At 35.6% G+C, this 16640-nt stretch overlaps 1 protein-coding gene across 1 annotated transcript; it reads right to left on the bottom strand.

The window, feature by feature from the left end:
• Positions 1–10069: 10069 nt before the first annotated feature.
• Positions 10070–16174, bottom strand: LOC138313454 (uncharacterized). The gene is made up of 4 exons (XM_069253880.1): positions 14142–16174; positions 12221–14020; positions 11682–11810; positions 10070–10608 (listed from the first exon to the last, which is right to left on the bottom strand). The coding sequence occupies exons 1-4, from the start codon at positions 16172–16174 to the stop codon at positions 10281–10283; spliced, it is 4290 nt and encodes a 1429-aa protein (XP_069109981.1). The 3' UTR covers positions 10070–10280.
• Between the last annotated feature and the right edge of the window lie 466 nt (positions 16175–16640).

Below are 16640 nucleotides of genomic sequence, written 5' to 3' on the forward strand. Positions count from 1 at the left end.
CCAAAAATTGATAGCCTAACTTTCGTTTCTCTGTTTCAGCAGCACACTCTAATGCCATTGACCAATAATCCCTATACATAACTGATAGATAGTAACACATACAATAACCGTTTGGAAATTTTTTAAAGAATTGCATTTGTTTTGTGGATTCTACTTTCAACTAGCCATCAAATCAACTGCATCTGTACACCATTGCTTTCAGATATCATCATATTTTCAGTCACGAGCTATTAATTGTAGACGAGATCTCACATAATGTTTTCCCCAGTGCTGTAGCCAAAAGAGACTCCCGACTGTTGTAGAGTTGTGCTTTAAATAGAATGTGGCCCATGATGCTGCTTATATCAATTGAAGGAGGTGGCAATGTTCAATGGCTCTTCCTATTCGACGAATCAGAAGCAACGACGAGAGATTATTCAGAATGAACTATTGGAGATTCTCACTCTATATATCGTGGGATGAGGCAAAGGACTGGATTGTTCTACAATCGATTATAACTGATACTGAGTTTGATAACGATACTATCATATATTTGATCCAGAAAGTATAAAAATTAACTTAATCACTGCCCCTCCAAATCCTACATTACATATATCGCTTTCGGGACAATCAATGGGATCCGATTTAATGTCTGCATACATGGGCATAGTTTTTGACAATTTCATTGAAGTATGTACATAGAAATGTTGTAAACACGATAAAAATGGAGTTAAGCATATACCTGAAGTGACTCAAATGGACGATGGAATATATAAAATGTAAATAAATGAAATGCTAATACTTACAGAAATTTTCAGTATTAAGGTATTCAAGGGGAACATTCGTGATTGATACTTATATAAATGCACATTTTTTGTTTTTGAAGAATTGGAGGATGGAATTTTAATGAATTATTTAAATGTTTAGTAGAGAACATTACTGTATCTTAAAATTTAATTTGCATATTTGGTATATTTTATTGTTTGTTTGTTTGTGGTTTTGGTGGGTTACCTATATATCATAAAACATTAAATATTCATTAGTAACGAACACGATAAATAAAGGCCAATATAGTGTTAAACATTAACAAAAATTGTATAGATTATTCAAATAGATTGAAGGACCCACTTGTTAGACAATTTTGCCGAAATGCATTATCTCTGTGTGACCAAGAGAGCATTAGGATTCAATGTTCATCCATACTTAGATAAATGCGATCGAGCATTACATCCAGATTCTAACGTGTTTATTGATGATGCATATACTAACTTCGATTAGATATCTGTTACATAAATTTTTATTCTCATCATTTTTAACTAAAAATCGAGATTATAACTTGTTATCGATGATGCCAATGTAATCAAAATACATAGATCCTTATTATCACTGCGTTTGATTACGAGAAAACACTATTGAACGGGGTTGATTAACTAAAAGGATTTACTGTATTTTTAAAGGCCCACTACCTATCACAGAGCAAAATTGAAAGGTTTCTAAAAATCATTAAAATAACATAAGAAACTATATCACGATGACCTAAGATGAGGTAGATAACATGGAGCTTATGCAAGATTATCATGCTTAAAAGGCCCGCTACCTTTGATTTCCGGAGGAAAACATAGAGTGTTTCTTAAAAACATTAATAACATGGCATTTTTAATTAAACCAATGGCCTAGATTAGGTTACATGTAAACATATGCAAGATTTTCATAAACTGCGTAATGTTTGATAACAATGGAGAGTTATTTCGCTGTTTTATTTCTTTCTGCGCAGTGATAGTAGTCAACTACCGCGCGGCATTTAGGACGACGGCGGGAAACATAATACGACCTGTTCGGGTTATGAAAATTAACATTTTATTTATTTTAATCAAATTGTTCAGAATGTGATACACGTGTATATTAACGGTAATTTAATAACTTTAGAGACTATAAACAAAAAAAATATCGATCCGTTTTACTTTCCCATTTTAAAAATTGCTTTGCCTTTCGGAAAGGTAGTGGGCCTTTAACATCGGTTATTAATGTACTAGTTGAATTTCATTTCGCTGTTTTTACCTTCTGGCGCAGTGATAATTCAACTACCAGGTGGTATTTAGGACGATCGTGAAATAATACGACCCGCGTTATGAATTAATTATACATTTCATTTATTTGAATTTAATTGTTCAGAAAGTGATGATAAATGTAGTATTAACGGTAAGTTTCATAATACTTTTGAGACTCTCTAAAATTTTTAAAATTTAAAAAGCCATTACATTTGTAAGGTAGCGGTCCTTTATTAGATTGTGGATGATGTATGTAATTAAAGTTTATGTTTACATTGTTCTATTCTCGTGTTTTAACAAATTATCATCAGATTCTAACTTGTTATTGATAATGTATAAATAATTAAAGTTACATGTTACATTAGCTACTGTTTAATATTCGGAAAAGATTTCACCTTACATGTCTTATATTCTCACCATTTAAACTATGAAAAAATGCATTATTAATTGGACATTGGTTTTCTCTGAATTGAATTCGAAATAGTGTTTCATATAATTCGATTACATACTTATTCGATTTTGTAAATTCAATAGTATTTGAAACATTTTTTTAACATTTTTGTTGACATAATTCATAATGGGCCCCAGTTACCACGTTATGAACGTAAGACCTTTATATTATTTGTATTTTAATTAGACTGAATACCGTTTTAAAAGTGCTTTCAAAATGCATTATTTTAATGTGTTGCTTTCTATATTCTGTGGATTTTTCCCTTATAGTTTTTTAATTTTTTTCTTAATCTTTTTATTATCACATCTTATAACTGCTACTCAAATATTCTGTGTAATATGTGCTCATTTGATCTAGACAACATGCTTATTCAGTAGATTGCCTCATTGCGTCCATTTTACTTTGTGATTAACCATTATAGATTTGCTATAAAGTTATTTTTCGACGACATAATTCGTTATTTTAATTTCTATTCGCGTCTAGTTAGTTTTTAGGGCTGTTTTTTGATTTCACGAATAGTTTTAATTCGCCATATATTCATTACTTATTCGATTCCCTGATTACTTATTCAATTTCTAGCTACTAATTACCATCAGAAATGGTTCAAAATGCATTATTATGCATCAAAATGATCTAGTTGACCTTTTAATTGCTCGTTAAGGGCCCATTACTTATTCGATTCCCTGATTACTTATTCGATTCCCTGATTACTTATTCAATTTCTAGCTACTAATTACCATCAGAAATGGTTCAAAATGCATTATTATGCATCACAATGATCTAGTTGACCTTTTAATTGCTCGTTAAGGGCCCATTACTTATTCGATTCCCTGATTACTTATTCGATTCCCTGATTACTTATTCGATTTCTAGCTACTAATTACCATCAGAAATGGTTCAAAATGCATTATTATGCATCACAATGATCTAGTTGACCTTTTAATTGCTCGTTAGGGCCTGATTACTTATTCGATTCCCTGATTACTTATTCGATTCCCTGATTACTTATTCGATTCCCTGATTACTTATTCAATTTCTAGCTACTAATTACCATCAGAAATGGTTCAAAATGCATTATTATGCATCACAATGATCTAGTTGACCTTTTAATTGCTCGTTAAGGGCCCATTACTTATTCGATTCCCTGATTACTTATTCGATTCCCTGATTACTTATTCAATTCCCTGATTACTTATTCTTATCAATTTCTAGCTACTAATTACCATCAGAAATGGTTCAAAATGCATTATTATGCATCACAATGATCTAGTTGACCTTTTAATTGCTCGTTAAGGGCCCATTACTTATTCGATCCTATTACTTATTCGATCCCTGATTACTTATTCGATTCCCTGATTACTTATTCAATTTCTAGCTACTAATTACCATCAGAAATGGTTCAAAATGCATTATTATGCATCACAATGATCTAGTTGACCTTTTAATTGCTCGTTAAGGGCCCATTACTTATTCGATTCCCTGATTACTTATTCGATTCCCTGATTACTTATTCAATTTCTAGCTACTAATTACCATCAGAAATGGTTCAAAATGCATTATTATGCATCACAATGATCTAGTTGACCTTTTAATTGCTCGTTAAGGGCCCATTACTTATTCGATTCCCTGATTACTTATTCGATTCCCTGATTACTTATTCGATTTCTAGCTACTAATTACCATCAGAAATGGTTCAAAATGCATTATTATGCATCACAATGATCTAGTTGACCTTTTAATTGCTCGTTAAGGGCCCATTACTTATTCGATTCCCTGATTACTTATTCGATTCCCTGATTACTTATTCAATTTCTAGCTACTAATTACCATCAGAAATGGTTCAAAATGCATTATTATGCATCACAATGATCTAGTTGACCTTTTAATTGCTCGTTAAGGGCCCATTACTTATTCGATTCCCTGATTACTTATTCGATTCCCTGATTACTTATTCAATTTCTAGCTACTAATTACCATCAGAAATGGTTCAAAATGCATTATTATGCATCACAATGATCTAGTTGACCTTTTAATTGCTCGTTAAGGGCCCATTACTTATTCGATTCCCTGATTACTTATTCGATTCCCTGATTACTTATTCGATTCCCTGATTACTTATTCAATTTCTAGCTACTAATTACCATCAGAAATGGTTCAAAATGCATTATTATGCATCACAATGATCTAGTTGACCTTTTAATTGCTCGTTAAGGGCCCATTACTTATTCGATTCCCTGATTACTTATTCGATTCCCTGATTACTTATTCGATTTCTAGCTACTAATTACCATCAGAAATGGTTCAAAATGCATTATTATGCATCACAATAATCTAGTTGACCTTTTAATTGCTCGTTAAGGGCCCATTACTTATTCGATTCCCTGATTACTTATTCGATTCCCTGATTACTTATTCGATTATTCGATTTCTAGCTACTAATTACCATCAGAAATGGTTCAAAATGCATTATTATGCATCACAATGATCTAGTTGACCTTTTAATTGCTCGTTAAGGGCCCATTACTTATTCGATTCCCTGATTACTTATTCGATTCCCTGATTACTTATTCGATTCCCTGATTACTTATTCAATTTCTAGCTACTAATTACCATCAGAAATGGTTCAAAATGCATTATTATGCATCACAATGATCTAGTTGACCTTTTAATTGCTCGTTAAGGGCCCATTACTTATTCGATTCCCTGATTACTTATTCGATTCCCTGATTACTTATTCAATTTCTAGCTACTAATTACCATCAGAAATGGTTCAAAATGCATTATTATGCATCACAATGATCTAGTTGACCTTTTAATTGCTCGTTAAGGGCCCATTACTTATTCGATTCCCTGATTACTTATTCGATTCCCTGATTACTTATTCGATTCCCTGATTACTTATTCAATTTCTAGCTACTAATTACCATCAGAAATGGTTCAAAATGCATTATTATGCATCACAATAATCTAGTTGACCTTTTAATTGCTCGTTAAGGGCCCATTACTTATTCGATTCCCTGATTACTTATTCGATTCCCTGATTACTTATTCAATTTCTAGCTACTAATTACCATCAGAAATGGTTCAAAATGCATTATTATGCATCACAATAATCTAGTTGACCTTTTAATTGCTCGTTAAGGGCCCATTACTTATTCGATTCCCTGATTACTTATTCGATTCCCTGATTACTTATTCGATTCCCTGATTACTTATTCAATTTCTAGCTACTAATTACCATCAGAAATGGTTCAAAATGCATTATTATGCATCACAATGATCTAGTTGACCTTTTAATTGCTCGTTAAGGGCCCATTACTTATTCGATTCCCTGATTACTTATTCGATTCCCTGATTACTTATTCGATTCCCTGATTACTTATTCAATTTCTAGCTACTAATTACCATCAGAAATGGTTCAAAATGCATTATTATGCATCACAATGATCTAGTTGACCTTTTAATTGCTCGTTAAGGGCCCATTACTTATTCGATTCCCTGATTACTTATTCGATTCCCTGATTACTTATTCAATTTCTAGCTACTAATTACCATCAGAAATGGTTCAAAATGCATTATTATGCATCACAATGATCTAGTTGACCTTTTAATTGCTCGTTAAGGGCCCATTACTTATTCGATTCCCTGATTACTTATTCGATTCCCTGATTACTTATTCAATTTCTAGCTACTAATTACCATCAGAAATGGTTCAAAATGCATTATTATGCATCACAATGATCTAGTTGACCTTTTAATTGCTCGTTAAGGGCCCATTACTTATTCGATTCCCTGATTACTTATTCGATTCCCTGATTACTTATTCGATTCCCTGATTACTTATTCAATTTCTAGCTACTAATTACCATCAGAAATGGTTCAAAATGCATTATTATGCATCACAATGATCTAGTTGACCTTTTAATTGCTCGTTAAGGGCCCATTACTTATTCGATTCCCTGATTACTTATTCGATTCCCTGATTACTTATTCAATTTCTAGCTACTAATTACCATCAGAAATGGTTCAAAATGCATTATTATGCATCACAATGATCTAGTTGACCTTTTAATTGCTCATTAAGGGCCCATTACTTATTCGATTCCCTGATTACTTATTCGATTCCCTGATTATTTATTCAATTTCTAGCTACTAATTACCATCAGAAATGGTTCAAAATGCATTATTATGCATCACAATGATCTAGTTGACCTTTTAATTGCTCATTAAGGGCCCATTACTTATTCGATTCCCTGATTACTTATTCGATTCCCTGATTACTTATTCAATTTCTAGCTACTAATTACCATCAGAAATGGTTCAAAATGCATTATTATGCATCACAATGATCTAGTTGACCTTTTAATTGCTCGTTAAGGGCCCATTACTTATTCGATTCCCTGATTACTTATTCGATTCCCTGATTACTTATTCGATTCCCTGATTACTTATTCAATTTCTAGCTACTAATTACCATCAGAAATGGTTCAAAATGCATTATTATGCATCACAATGATCTAGTTGACCTTTTAATTGCTCGTTAAGGGCCCATTACTTATTCGATTCCCTGATTACTTATTCGATTCCCTGATTACTTATTCGATTCCCTGATTACTTATTCAATTTCTAGCTACTAATTACCATCAGAAATGGTTCAAAATGCATTATTATGCATCACAATGATCTAGTTGACCTTTTAATTGCTCGTTAAGGGCCCATTACTTATTCGATTCCCTGATTACTTATTCGATTCCCTGATTACTTATTCGATTCCCTGATTACTTATTCAATTTCTAGCTACTAATTACCATCAGAAATGGTTCAAAATGCATTATTATGCATCACAATGATCTAGTTGACCTTTTAATTGCTCGTTAAGGGCCCATTACTTATTCGATTCCCTGATTACTTATTCGATTCCCTGATTACTTATTCAATTTCTAGCTACTAATTACCATCAGAAATGGTTCAAAATGCATTATTATGCATCACAATGATCTAGTTGACCTTTTAATTGCTCGTTAAGGGCCCATTACTTATTCGATTCCCTGATTACTTATTCGATTCCCTGATTACTTATTCGATTCCCTGATTACTTATTCAATTTCTAGCTACTAATTACCATCAGAAATGGTTCAAAATGCATTATTATGCATCACAATGATCTAGTTGACCTTTTAATTGCTCGTTAAGGGCCCATTACTTATTCGATTCCCTGATTACTTATTCGATTCCCTGATTACTTATTCAATTTCTAGCTACTAATTACCATCAGAAATGGTTCAAAATGCATTATTATGCATCACAATGATCTAGTTGACCTTTTAATTGCTCGTTAAGGGCCATTACTTATTCGATCCCCTGATTACTTATTCGATTCCCTGATTACTTATTCGATTCCCTGATTACTTATTCGATTTCTAGCTACTAATTACCATCAGAAATGGTTCAAAATGCATTATTATGCATCACAATGATCTAGTTGACCTTTTAATTGCTTGCTAAGGGCCCATTACTTATTCGATTCCCTGATTACTTATTCGATTCCCTGATTACTTATTCGATTCCCTGATTACTTATTCAATTTCTAGCTACTAATTACCATCAGAAATGGTTCAAAATGCATTATTATGCATCACAATGATCTAGTTGACCTTTTAATTGCTCGTTAAGGGCCCATTACTTATTCGATTCCCTGATTACTTATTCGATTCCCTGATTTACTTATTCAATTTCTAGCTACTAATTACCATCAGAAATGGTTCATAATGCATTATTATGCATTACAATAATCTAGTTGACCTTTTAATTGCTCGTTTAGGGCCCATTACTTATTCGATTCCCTGATTACTTATTCGATTCCCTGATTACTTATTCGATTCCCTGATTACTTATTCAATTTCTAGCTACTAATTACCATCAGAAATGGTTCAAAATGCATTATTATGCATCACAATGATCTAGTTGACCTTTTAATTGCTCGTTAAGGGCCCATTACTTATTCGATTCCCTGATTACTTATTCGATTCCCTGATTACTTATTCGATTCCCTGATTACTTATTCAATTTCTAGCTACTAATTACCATCAGAAATGGTTCAAAATGCATTATTATGCATCACAATGATCTAGTTGACCTTTTAATTGCTCGTTAAGGGCCCATTACTTATTCGATTCCCTGATTACTTATTCGATTCCCTGATTACTTATTCGATTCCCTGATTACTTATTCAATTTCTAGCTACTAATTACCATCAGAAATGGTTCAAAATGCATTATTATGCATCACAATGATCTAGTTGACCTTTTAATTGCTCGTTAAGGGCCCATTACTTATTCGATTCCCTGATTACTTATTCGATTCCCTGATTACTTATTCGATTCCCTGATTACTTATTCAATTTCTAGCTACTAATTACCATCAGAAATGGTTCAAAATGCATTATTATGCATCACAATGATCTATTTGACCTTTTAATTACTCATTAAGGGCCCATTACTTATGTGATTCAGTCATTACACTTATTGTTTTATATTAGACATAATTTACTTTAAAGTTGTATGTGCCATAACTGGGCGAAAATTTCGGCATGTTTTTCTTCATTTATGTATTGAAATCCATAAGGTCTGGTGAATTAAGCCATGAAAATCATTCAAATTGCTTCAGATGCCTTATAAACGTTAGTTAAAACACAGACATTTTGTACTGTAAAATTGTTGTTTTTATGCCTTATGTGTGTTTAGATGGAAACTTTCCTGCAGAAATAATTTTACAATTACTAATAACATAACATTTTGCTCACTATAGATTTAAACATAATCATTTTCTGCTCGTATTTGTATTTGTAAAATAAAAACTAATGCATTGAAAGTACTGTAATTTTCAAAATGTTAGTAGCTTTTGGTGATGAATAACATATTAAAAGCTTCTCTTGATTCGTAAGTATGAAAAATACGGCACATATAACTTTAACTAGAGCTGTGACATATTTTCCATTTTTTATGTAACGAATTGATCCATATTGATAACAAATGTCTTAACTAAATGTACTTCCTATTTCCATTTTCCATTATCGTAATTTCCTGCGTATTACTAACATGAGGGTATACCAGCGGACAAAGATAAATAGAGGATACTCCCCGTTTCTTGCTGCATACAAATTACATTTCATCGAGTGAGGTGAAAACTAAATATCTTCCATGAGGTATTCATCAAGAAACAAGGAATATTCTATTTATTACATTTGTTTTCTGGCTTTCATTTTTAGAAGACCATCACTACTGTTTCGGCCAAAGGTTATTCCGCCATTGTCTTTTACAAAGTTATTTGCCTAAGCGATTATGTTTAGTATTTTTGTGAGCATAACGTCATATTTTTTCAAGTAATATGGCGACATTTTTGCACAAACTAATGGCGTAATAATCAAAACGATATTTTCAATGTCAATGCTGCATTCGGATTGGTCAAAAACGAGTGAAAATATCACTCCTGGACTAGTAAAAATATCACTTATATTTTCATTACAAAACCCTTTCACTGCAAAAAGGTTATAAAAAGACATTTTTTTATGATTTTATCAAATAAGCTCTTTATAACACGCACTGATTTTGACATTGGGAGATTTTAAGTACAATTTTTACATAAATATATAGTTTGCATGCTTCTATTATTAATATACATAGATACCTTATCTTTGATGTGAAAAAAATTACGGTTACGATGGTTAGTTCTATTTGCACTGTATTAACAAGGATTGATTGAAATGATAACAAAATGCGATTTTTGAACGGAGCTTTAGTTATTTATTTCAACCCCCGAACGTAAATGGCATTTACGGGGGTGCAGCCTTTGATGCAGGCTTTGGAAAACTTCTTTAACGACCCAACAAGTCCATCATAATAGATCCAGCCTTGGATAATTGACCGAATGCAGGCACTAAAGTGGCCATGTCGGTGCATGGTGACACCGACAAGCGTGTATACGTCACCAGTAGGATAATGTAACTTCTCAGTAAAGTCTTCAATGTCATTTTCCAGATATCCGATTCGTACCAAGTCGGCAATTCGCAGAACTAGTACATATGGCCGTCCATCTCCAAATACCCGAGAAATGGATCTTCTTCCTGTGCACCTGCAGAAAATAATAGCTCTTAATCTTATATCTTTTTTAATATATAAAACTGAATACTGAAAAAAATCTACAATCGTGGACGTCGCCAGGTCATTTGCAACCTCTTGAAATTAGTCAAGCGATGAAGAGATGAATAACAAGCTTCTGAGGTTCTTCATCAGATATCATAAATAAAATATTGCTGCGGAATCGAAGCACTTCCAGTTTTTTTGAAGTTTTAATGTTACACTCTATTATCTTAAGGCATATGATAAATCGTTTGGAATTGAGGCTAAAAAGCATTGAGATACGTTTTTGCCGTATCATCCAAAAAAAGAGTCAAACAAAAATCCTTTCCCCACGTTCAAACAAACGATAAACAAAGGAGATAAAGAAACGATAGGAAAAAAACGTGATATTAAATTGCAATATCTTTTTTTTTAATTTCGTTTGATCGTCGTATGATTAAATCATTGATCCACCATGTATTGAAACATTCCCCAGAATGGAATTACCTCATTTCGCTGGACGGACGGATTAAGACAAAGCACTATATCGTTTTATCGATATAAACAAGGAAATGATATGTACATCATGTTTACGCAGTTGTCTCATTCACAAACAATGTCCCAACCTGATAATGTTTAATACCGATAACTTTTGAATATTTCTATACAAGATTATTAGATATTTAATCTATTAAGAATTCGTGTACTCTTTTCTATAGATCTAAAAACCTAGAATGATGTAGAATATCCTGTAACCTAGAGGAGATATCCGAAAAAGAGACAGATGATGGACTAGTAAAGATCATTCTGTAGTGGACATTTTTATTCCCAGCTCTCCCTGATTTCTGTTTTTTTATGTATATATTCATTTCATTTCAGAAAAAAAAATGTTTATTGATAAAACATAATTGATCATATTTTATCATATTTTTTTTTTTTTTAAGAATTATTCTTTTCATAGTGCCGATGTCAAGTCAACATTCATCAGTACAGAGTAGCAAATTATTTTAGTTATAGGAACGCAAACTCTGGCTTTTCCACCAGTCACGTTTTAAATACATCCCTTTTCACACTAACTTTTCTCACCTCATTGCACCAGTCTCTCCGGAAACATTCTCCACCTCAGAATCAGAAAGCATCGTCAATCCACAACTCGAATCACTAGGAGCAATCCATTCTCGGAACATCTGATCGATGGTACTGGGACAATTCGAACTGTTAAAAACCGAAAGGGACATATCACTTGCTATAAATGGTTCTATATTTATTTGCAATAATTGTTTCTTCTAAAATCAATCAACGCAATATTTAAGGACTAAACTATTGTTTCAATTGACAAATTTCAATTCCTTAATGACTCAAAAGACTTTATGTAACTGTACGTCACCGTCTTTTTCCTCGGATAGAACATAATGTTTAGCATTTATCTTGAAACTGTGAATGACTATTATTTTTGAATATGTAGTATCACATGAATTAGATGAATGACTATCATTATTGAATATGTAATATACCATTTCATTGTATATGATTAACGCCAATGACCTTTTTTAATGAAATGGCAACAAGACATAAATACCATTCTCTACAGTGAATAAACCCGTAAAGTTTTTATTTCATGTTACCTTAGGAATATCCCTGTCCTTTGTCGTTCGATGTACGGGTGCGGGCAAGAGGGGCTGCTGCATTTCTCCTTGATCATTGTTTGAACTGTTTTGTTGAAAATGCCAGCGAACATCTCATCTTCCTCGCCATATAGGTTGATGACTTTTTCACGAAGGGATCGCTCCTTTACCATGGTTAGCCATGTGGCCTTGGCGTCTGCAAAGTTTCCGGTTGACATTAGATGTAGAGAATTAAGTAGAGTGTTCAATATCGGATTTTGGCGGTTGCAATCTATAAATAGGGACGAGTTGTCCAAATGAGTGATATACATGATGGTCAGAAAATTGTCAATGGTGCAAGTGTTCCTAAGATGTTGCCCGATGCTGGTTACACCTCCCCACCGAGGCACCGGGGGAAATTTCTGAAGAACGCTCTCATGTTTCGCTACTGTTTGTTTTTCATTTTCAGATCTTGTATCTTGTTGTTGTCGGCTGTCCCCAGAACTCCTTGCAGTCTGTTTTGGTTTCTTGGGAGGTTGATACTTATTTTTGCCTCGTTTTCTCTTTCTTGACCATTTTTCCTCGGCAACATCAATAGTTCTTCTCTTCCTTTTGGCACACCTTATTTCAGGTAGGTTCAGTTCCTTTATTCGAGCATTGATACTCCGCTTGAGTTTCGATGCAAATTTGGCCGGTCTTAGACGCTCCTTTCCTTTCAATATGTCCTTCTTAACAATCCTGAACCAGGCTTCCACATTTGCATTTGAATCGCGAGTTTCATTTGTTTCTATTGGTAGTGATTCTGAATCGCACTCATAACGTCCAAGTGAACCAAGAAGGAGACCGCTCCATAGTGGATAAATGGGAAAGAATCTCTTAACTAGAATATCTACTATTTCTGGACAGTAGAAACTATTCGAGGGTTCTTTTTCTTTGATGCATCTTGTGAGATCTCTTTTTGTCTGTTCAGCCATTTGTGTCCATGGCGATGATTCAGTTATGGAGACATCTTGATCATCCAGTTTGACACTATGCTCTATTTCATCTTCAGCGTATACATAGTTTTCATCGGTCGCCCAGTCTGGATATTTCTGATATCTCTCATTGACGGCTTCTCTCGCTTTTTTGACATCATCTGTATCTTCTGTAGATAGCAGTACCATGAAAATTGATAATAGATCTTCCTTCGCGCTTTCAAGGGATGTTTCATTAGAGAGAAGAGCAAATGACTTCATAAGAAACCTAAAGAGTTCCTTGTCTTTTCTGGAGGTTTGACGTGCGTGTTTACAAAACGTCTTGGTCATATGGGCAATGCAAATGTGTACAACAGTTAAACTAGATAGGTCTTCATTCTGCATTCGATGATGAACTATGTCCCATGCAACTTTAAGATAGCGTTTTACAGACATGCAGTTGAAGGCCATGAGTATACTGTTTATCAAAGCCCAACTCCAGTCAACTTCCACCTTTCTTGGCTGAAATGATTTGGATTTTTCCTTAACCGCCCTCTGGAAAAATGTGAGAAAATGTATAATGGAAGGTTGCGAGTGGTCTGTTGTTACCATGTCAGCAATGGATAGAGGTGGAAGGTTTTCCTCTGGTTTGATAACAACAGAATAGAGGTAAGGCCTCTTCTGGTCTGGGAATGATTTGATGAGACATCCTGTTGAATCGATATATATATCTGGTCTAGCCATCTTCACAAGAACCTCAATTTGGGCATGGGAAAACATTATTACCGTGAAAGGATCGACTGCAACATACTGAAGATAGCCCGCATATCTGGATGTTGGATCAGCGTCATCATCAATGTAACTTTGTCTCAAAAGATATTGTTTCTTGAATGATGTCCTTGTGAAGCATTTCTGCTTGTACAATCTCATTCACAGCCTTTCTAAGGACTGTCTTTGATGGACAAGATTTAATATCGCCAAGTTCATACTCATGCTTAGATGAGGCCTCAATGTTCTCATAATACACGTTGTCAATCCCTACGTCAAGAGCTTTCCGTGCCATGGAGGTCCTTGCATCACCAGTTAATGGACGCCTTTCAGGTTTGTCATGACAGACTTTACCATTCAATGTAGCATACATTAAGACATTATCAAAAGGTTCTGTGGGTTCATCGTGGATAATCAAATCAATGTTTCTTTCACACTTTGAACGTCTGCATTGTGCTTTTCCCCTGAAAAATGGCGCTTGGTATTTTCTGCTGTGTTCTGATTTTACTCTGTTGTAAATATATGAAAAGACACATCCCTCTTGGTATATCTCTTCAAGTTTACTGCCAATTACTTTATGCCAACCTTTCTTTAGGCATCGAGGTCGGTTTCTCTTTGTTGGTAATGGCGCAATAACTTCCCATTCCGTTCTATCAATAACTATTCCTGTTTTAACATTTCCTCTAACGTCGCTGAGGTTTTCGAAGTTCTCAGTATTGTTCGAGACGGTATCTTCAGTGGAATGTGATGATGGAAGACGATTCCGATCACCAAGGGGTTTTCTCCTTTTACCGAACATTGGACTACAACGGGGTTTCTCATCAGCATTGTCGTCCGATGACTCTGCGTTGATCGGGTCTTGTTGCTCATGGGAATGTGGTGGTGCAAAGCGATGATTTTGATCCCCAAGGGGTTTTCTCCTTTTTTCGAACACGGGAACACGTTGGGGACTCATATCAGCATTGTGATCCGATGACTCGGCGTTGCTAAGGTCTGGTTGATCATTAGAATGCGGTGCATGAGGACTATTCCGATCACCAAGGTGTTTTCTGTTTTTTCCGAACACGGGACTACGTCGAGGTGTCACATTAACATTGTCGTCCGATGACTCGGCGTTGCTCGGGTCTGGTTGATCATGGGAATGTGTTGCACGACGACGATTCCAATCACCAAGGTGTTTTCTCCTTTTACTGAACATTGGACTACGACGGGGTGTCTCATCAGCATTGTCATCCGATGACTCGGCGTTGCTAAGGTCTGGTTGATCATGGGAATGTGTTGCACGACGACGATTCCGATCACCAAGGTGTTTTCTCCTTTTACCGAACATTGGACTACGACGGGGTGTCTCATCAGCATTGTCATCCGATGACTCGGCGTTGCTAAGGTCTGGTTGATCATGGGAATGTGTTGCACGACGACGATTCCGATCACCAATGGTTGTTATACTTTTACCGAACATTGGACTACGACGGGGTGTCTCATCAGCATTGTCATCCGATGACTCGGCGTTGCTAAGGTCTGGTTGATCATGGGAATGTGTTGCACGACGACGATTCCGATCACCAAGGTGTTTTCTCCTTTTACCGAACATTATACTACAATGGGATGCCTCATCAGCATTGTCATCCGATGACTCGGCGTTGCTAAGGTCTGGTTGATCATGGGAATGTGTTGCACGACGACGATTCCGATCACCAAGGTGTTTTCTCCTTTTACCGAACATTGGACTACGACGGGGTGTCTCATCAGCATTGTCATCCGATGACTCGGCGTTGCTAAGGTCTGGTTGATCATGGGAATGTGTTGCACGACGACGATTCCGATCACCAAGGTGTTTTCTCCTTTTACCGAACATTGGACTACGACGGGGTGTCTCATCAGCATTGTCATCCGATGACTCGGCGTTGCTAAGGTCTGGTTGATCATGGGAATGTGTTGCACGACGACGATTCCGATCACCAAGGTGTTTTCTCCTTTTACCGAACATTGGACTACGACGGGATGTCTCATCAGCATTGTCATCCGATGACTCGGCGTTGCTAAGGTCTGGTTGATCATGGGAATGTGTTGCACGACGACGATTCCGATCACCAAGGTGTTTTCTCCTTTTACCGAACATTGGACTACGACGGGGTGTCTCATCAGCATTGTCATCCGATGACTCGGCGTTGCTAAGGTCTGGTTGATCATGGGAATGTGTTGCACGACGACGATTCCGATCACCAAGGTGTTTTCTCCTTTTACCGAACATTTACTACAATGGGTGTCTCATCAGCATTGTCATCCGATGACTCGGCGTTGCTAAGGTCTGGTTGATCATGGGAATGTGTTGCACGACGACGATTCCGATCACCAAGGTGTTTTCTCCTTTTACTGAACATTGGACTACGACGGGGTGTCTCATCAGCATTGTCATCCGATGACTCGGCGTTGCTAAGGTCTGGTTGATCATGGGAATGGGTTGCACGACGACGATTCCGATCACCAAGGTGTTTTCTCCTTTTACCGAACATTGGACTACGACGGGGTGTCTCATCAGCATTGTCATCCGATGACTCGGCGTTGCTAAGGTCTGGTTGATCATGGGAATGTGTTGCACGACGACGATTCCGATCACCAAGGTGTTTTCCCTTTTACTGAACATTGGACTACGACGGGTGTGTCTCATCAGCATTGTCATCCGATGACTCGGCGTTGCTAAGGTCTGGTTGATCATG

This window comes from Argopecten irradians, unplaced genomic scaffold (assembly GCF_041381155.1).
Source record: "Argopecten irradians isolate NY unplaced genomic scaffold, Ai_NY scaffold_0686, whole genome shotgun sequence".
NCBI classification, from domain to species: domain Eukaryota; kingdom Metazoa; phylum Mollusca; class Bivalvia; order Pectinida; family Pectinidae; genus Argopecten; species Argopecten irradians.

Excerpts from the sequence above, each read along its gene's own strand:
- LOC138313454 (XM_069253880.1), bottom strand. The coding sequence starts at position 16,174 with ATGTTCGGTAAAAGGAGAAAACACCTTGGTGATCGGAATCGTCGTCGT. Across the intron at positions 14,021-14,141 it reads GAGGCCTCATCTAAGCATGA|ACAAAGTTACATTGATGATG; the intron begins GTATGAACTTGG and ends ATATCTTTTGAG. Across the intron at positions 10,609-11,681 it reads GGAGAGACTGGTGCAATGAG|GTGCACAGGAAGAAGATCCA; the intron begins GTGAGAAAAGTT and ends TATTTTCTGCAG.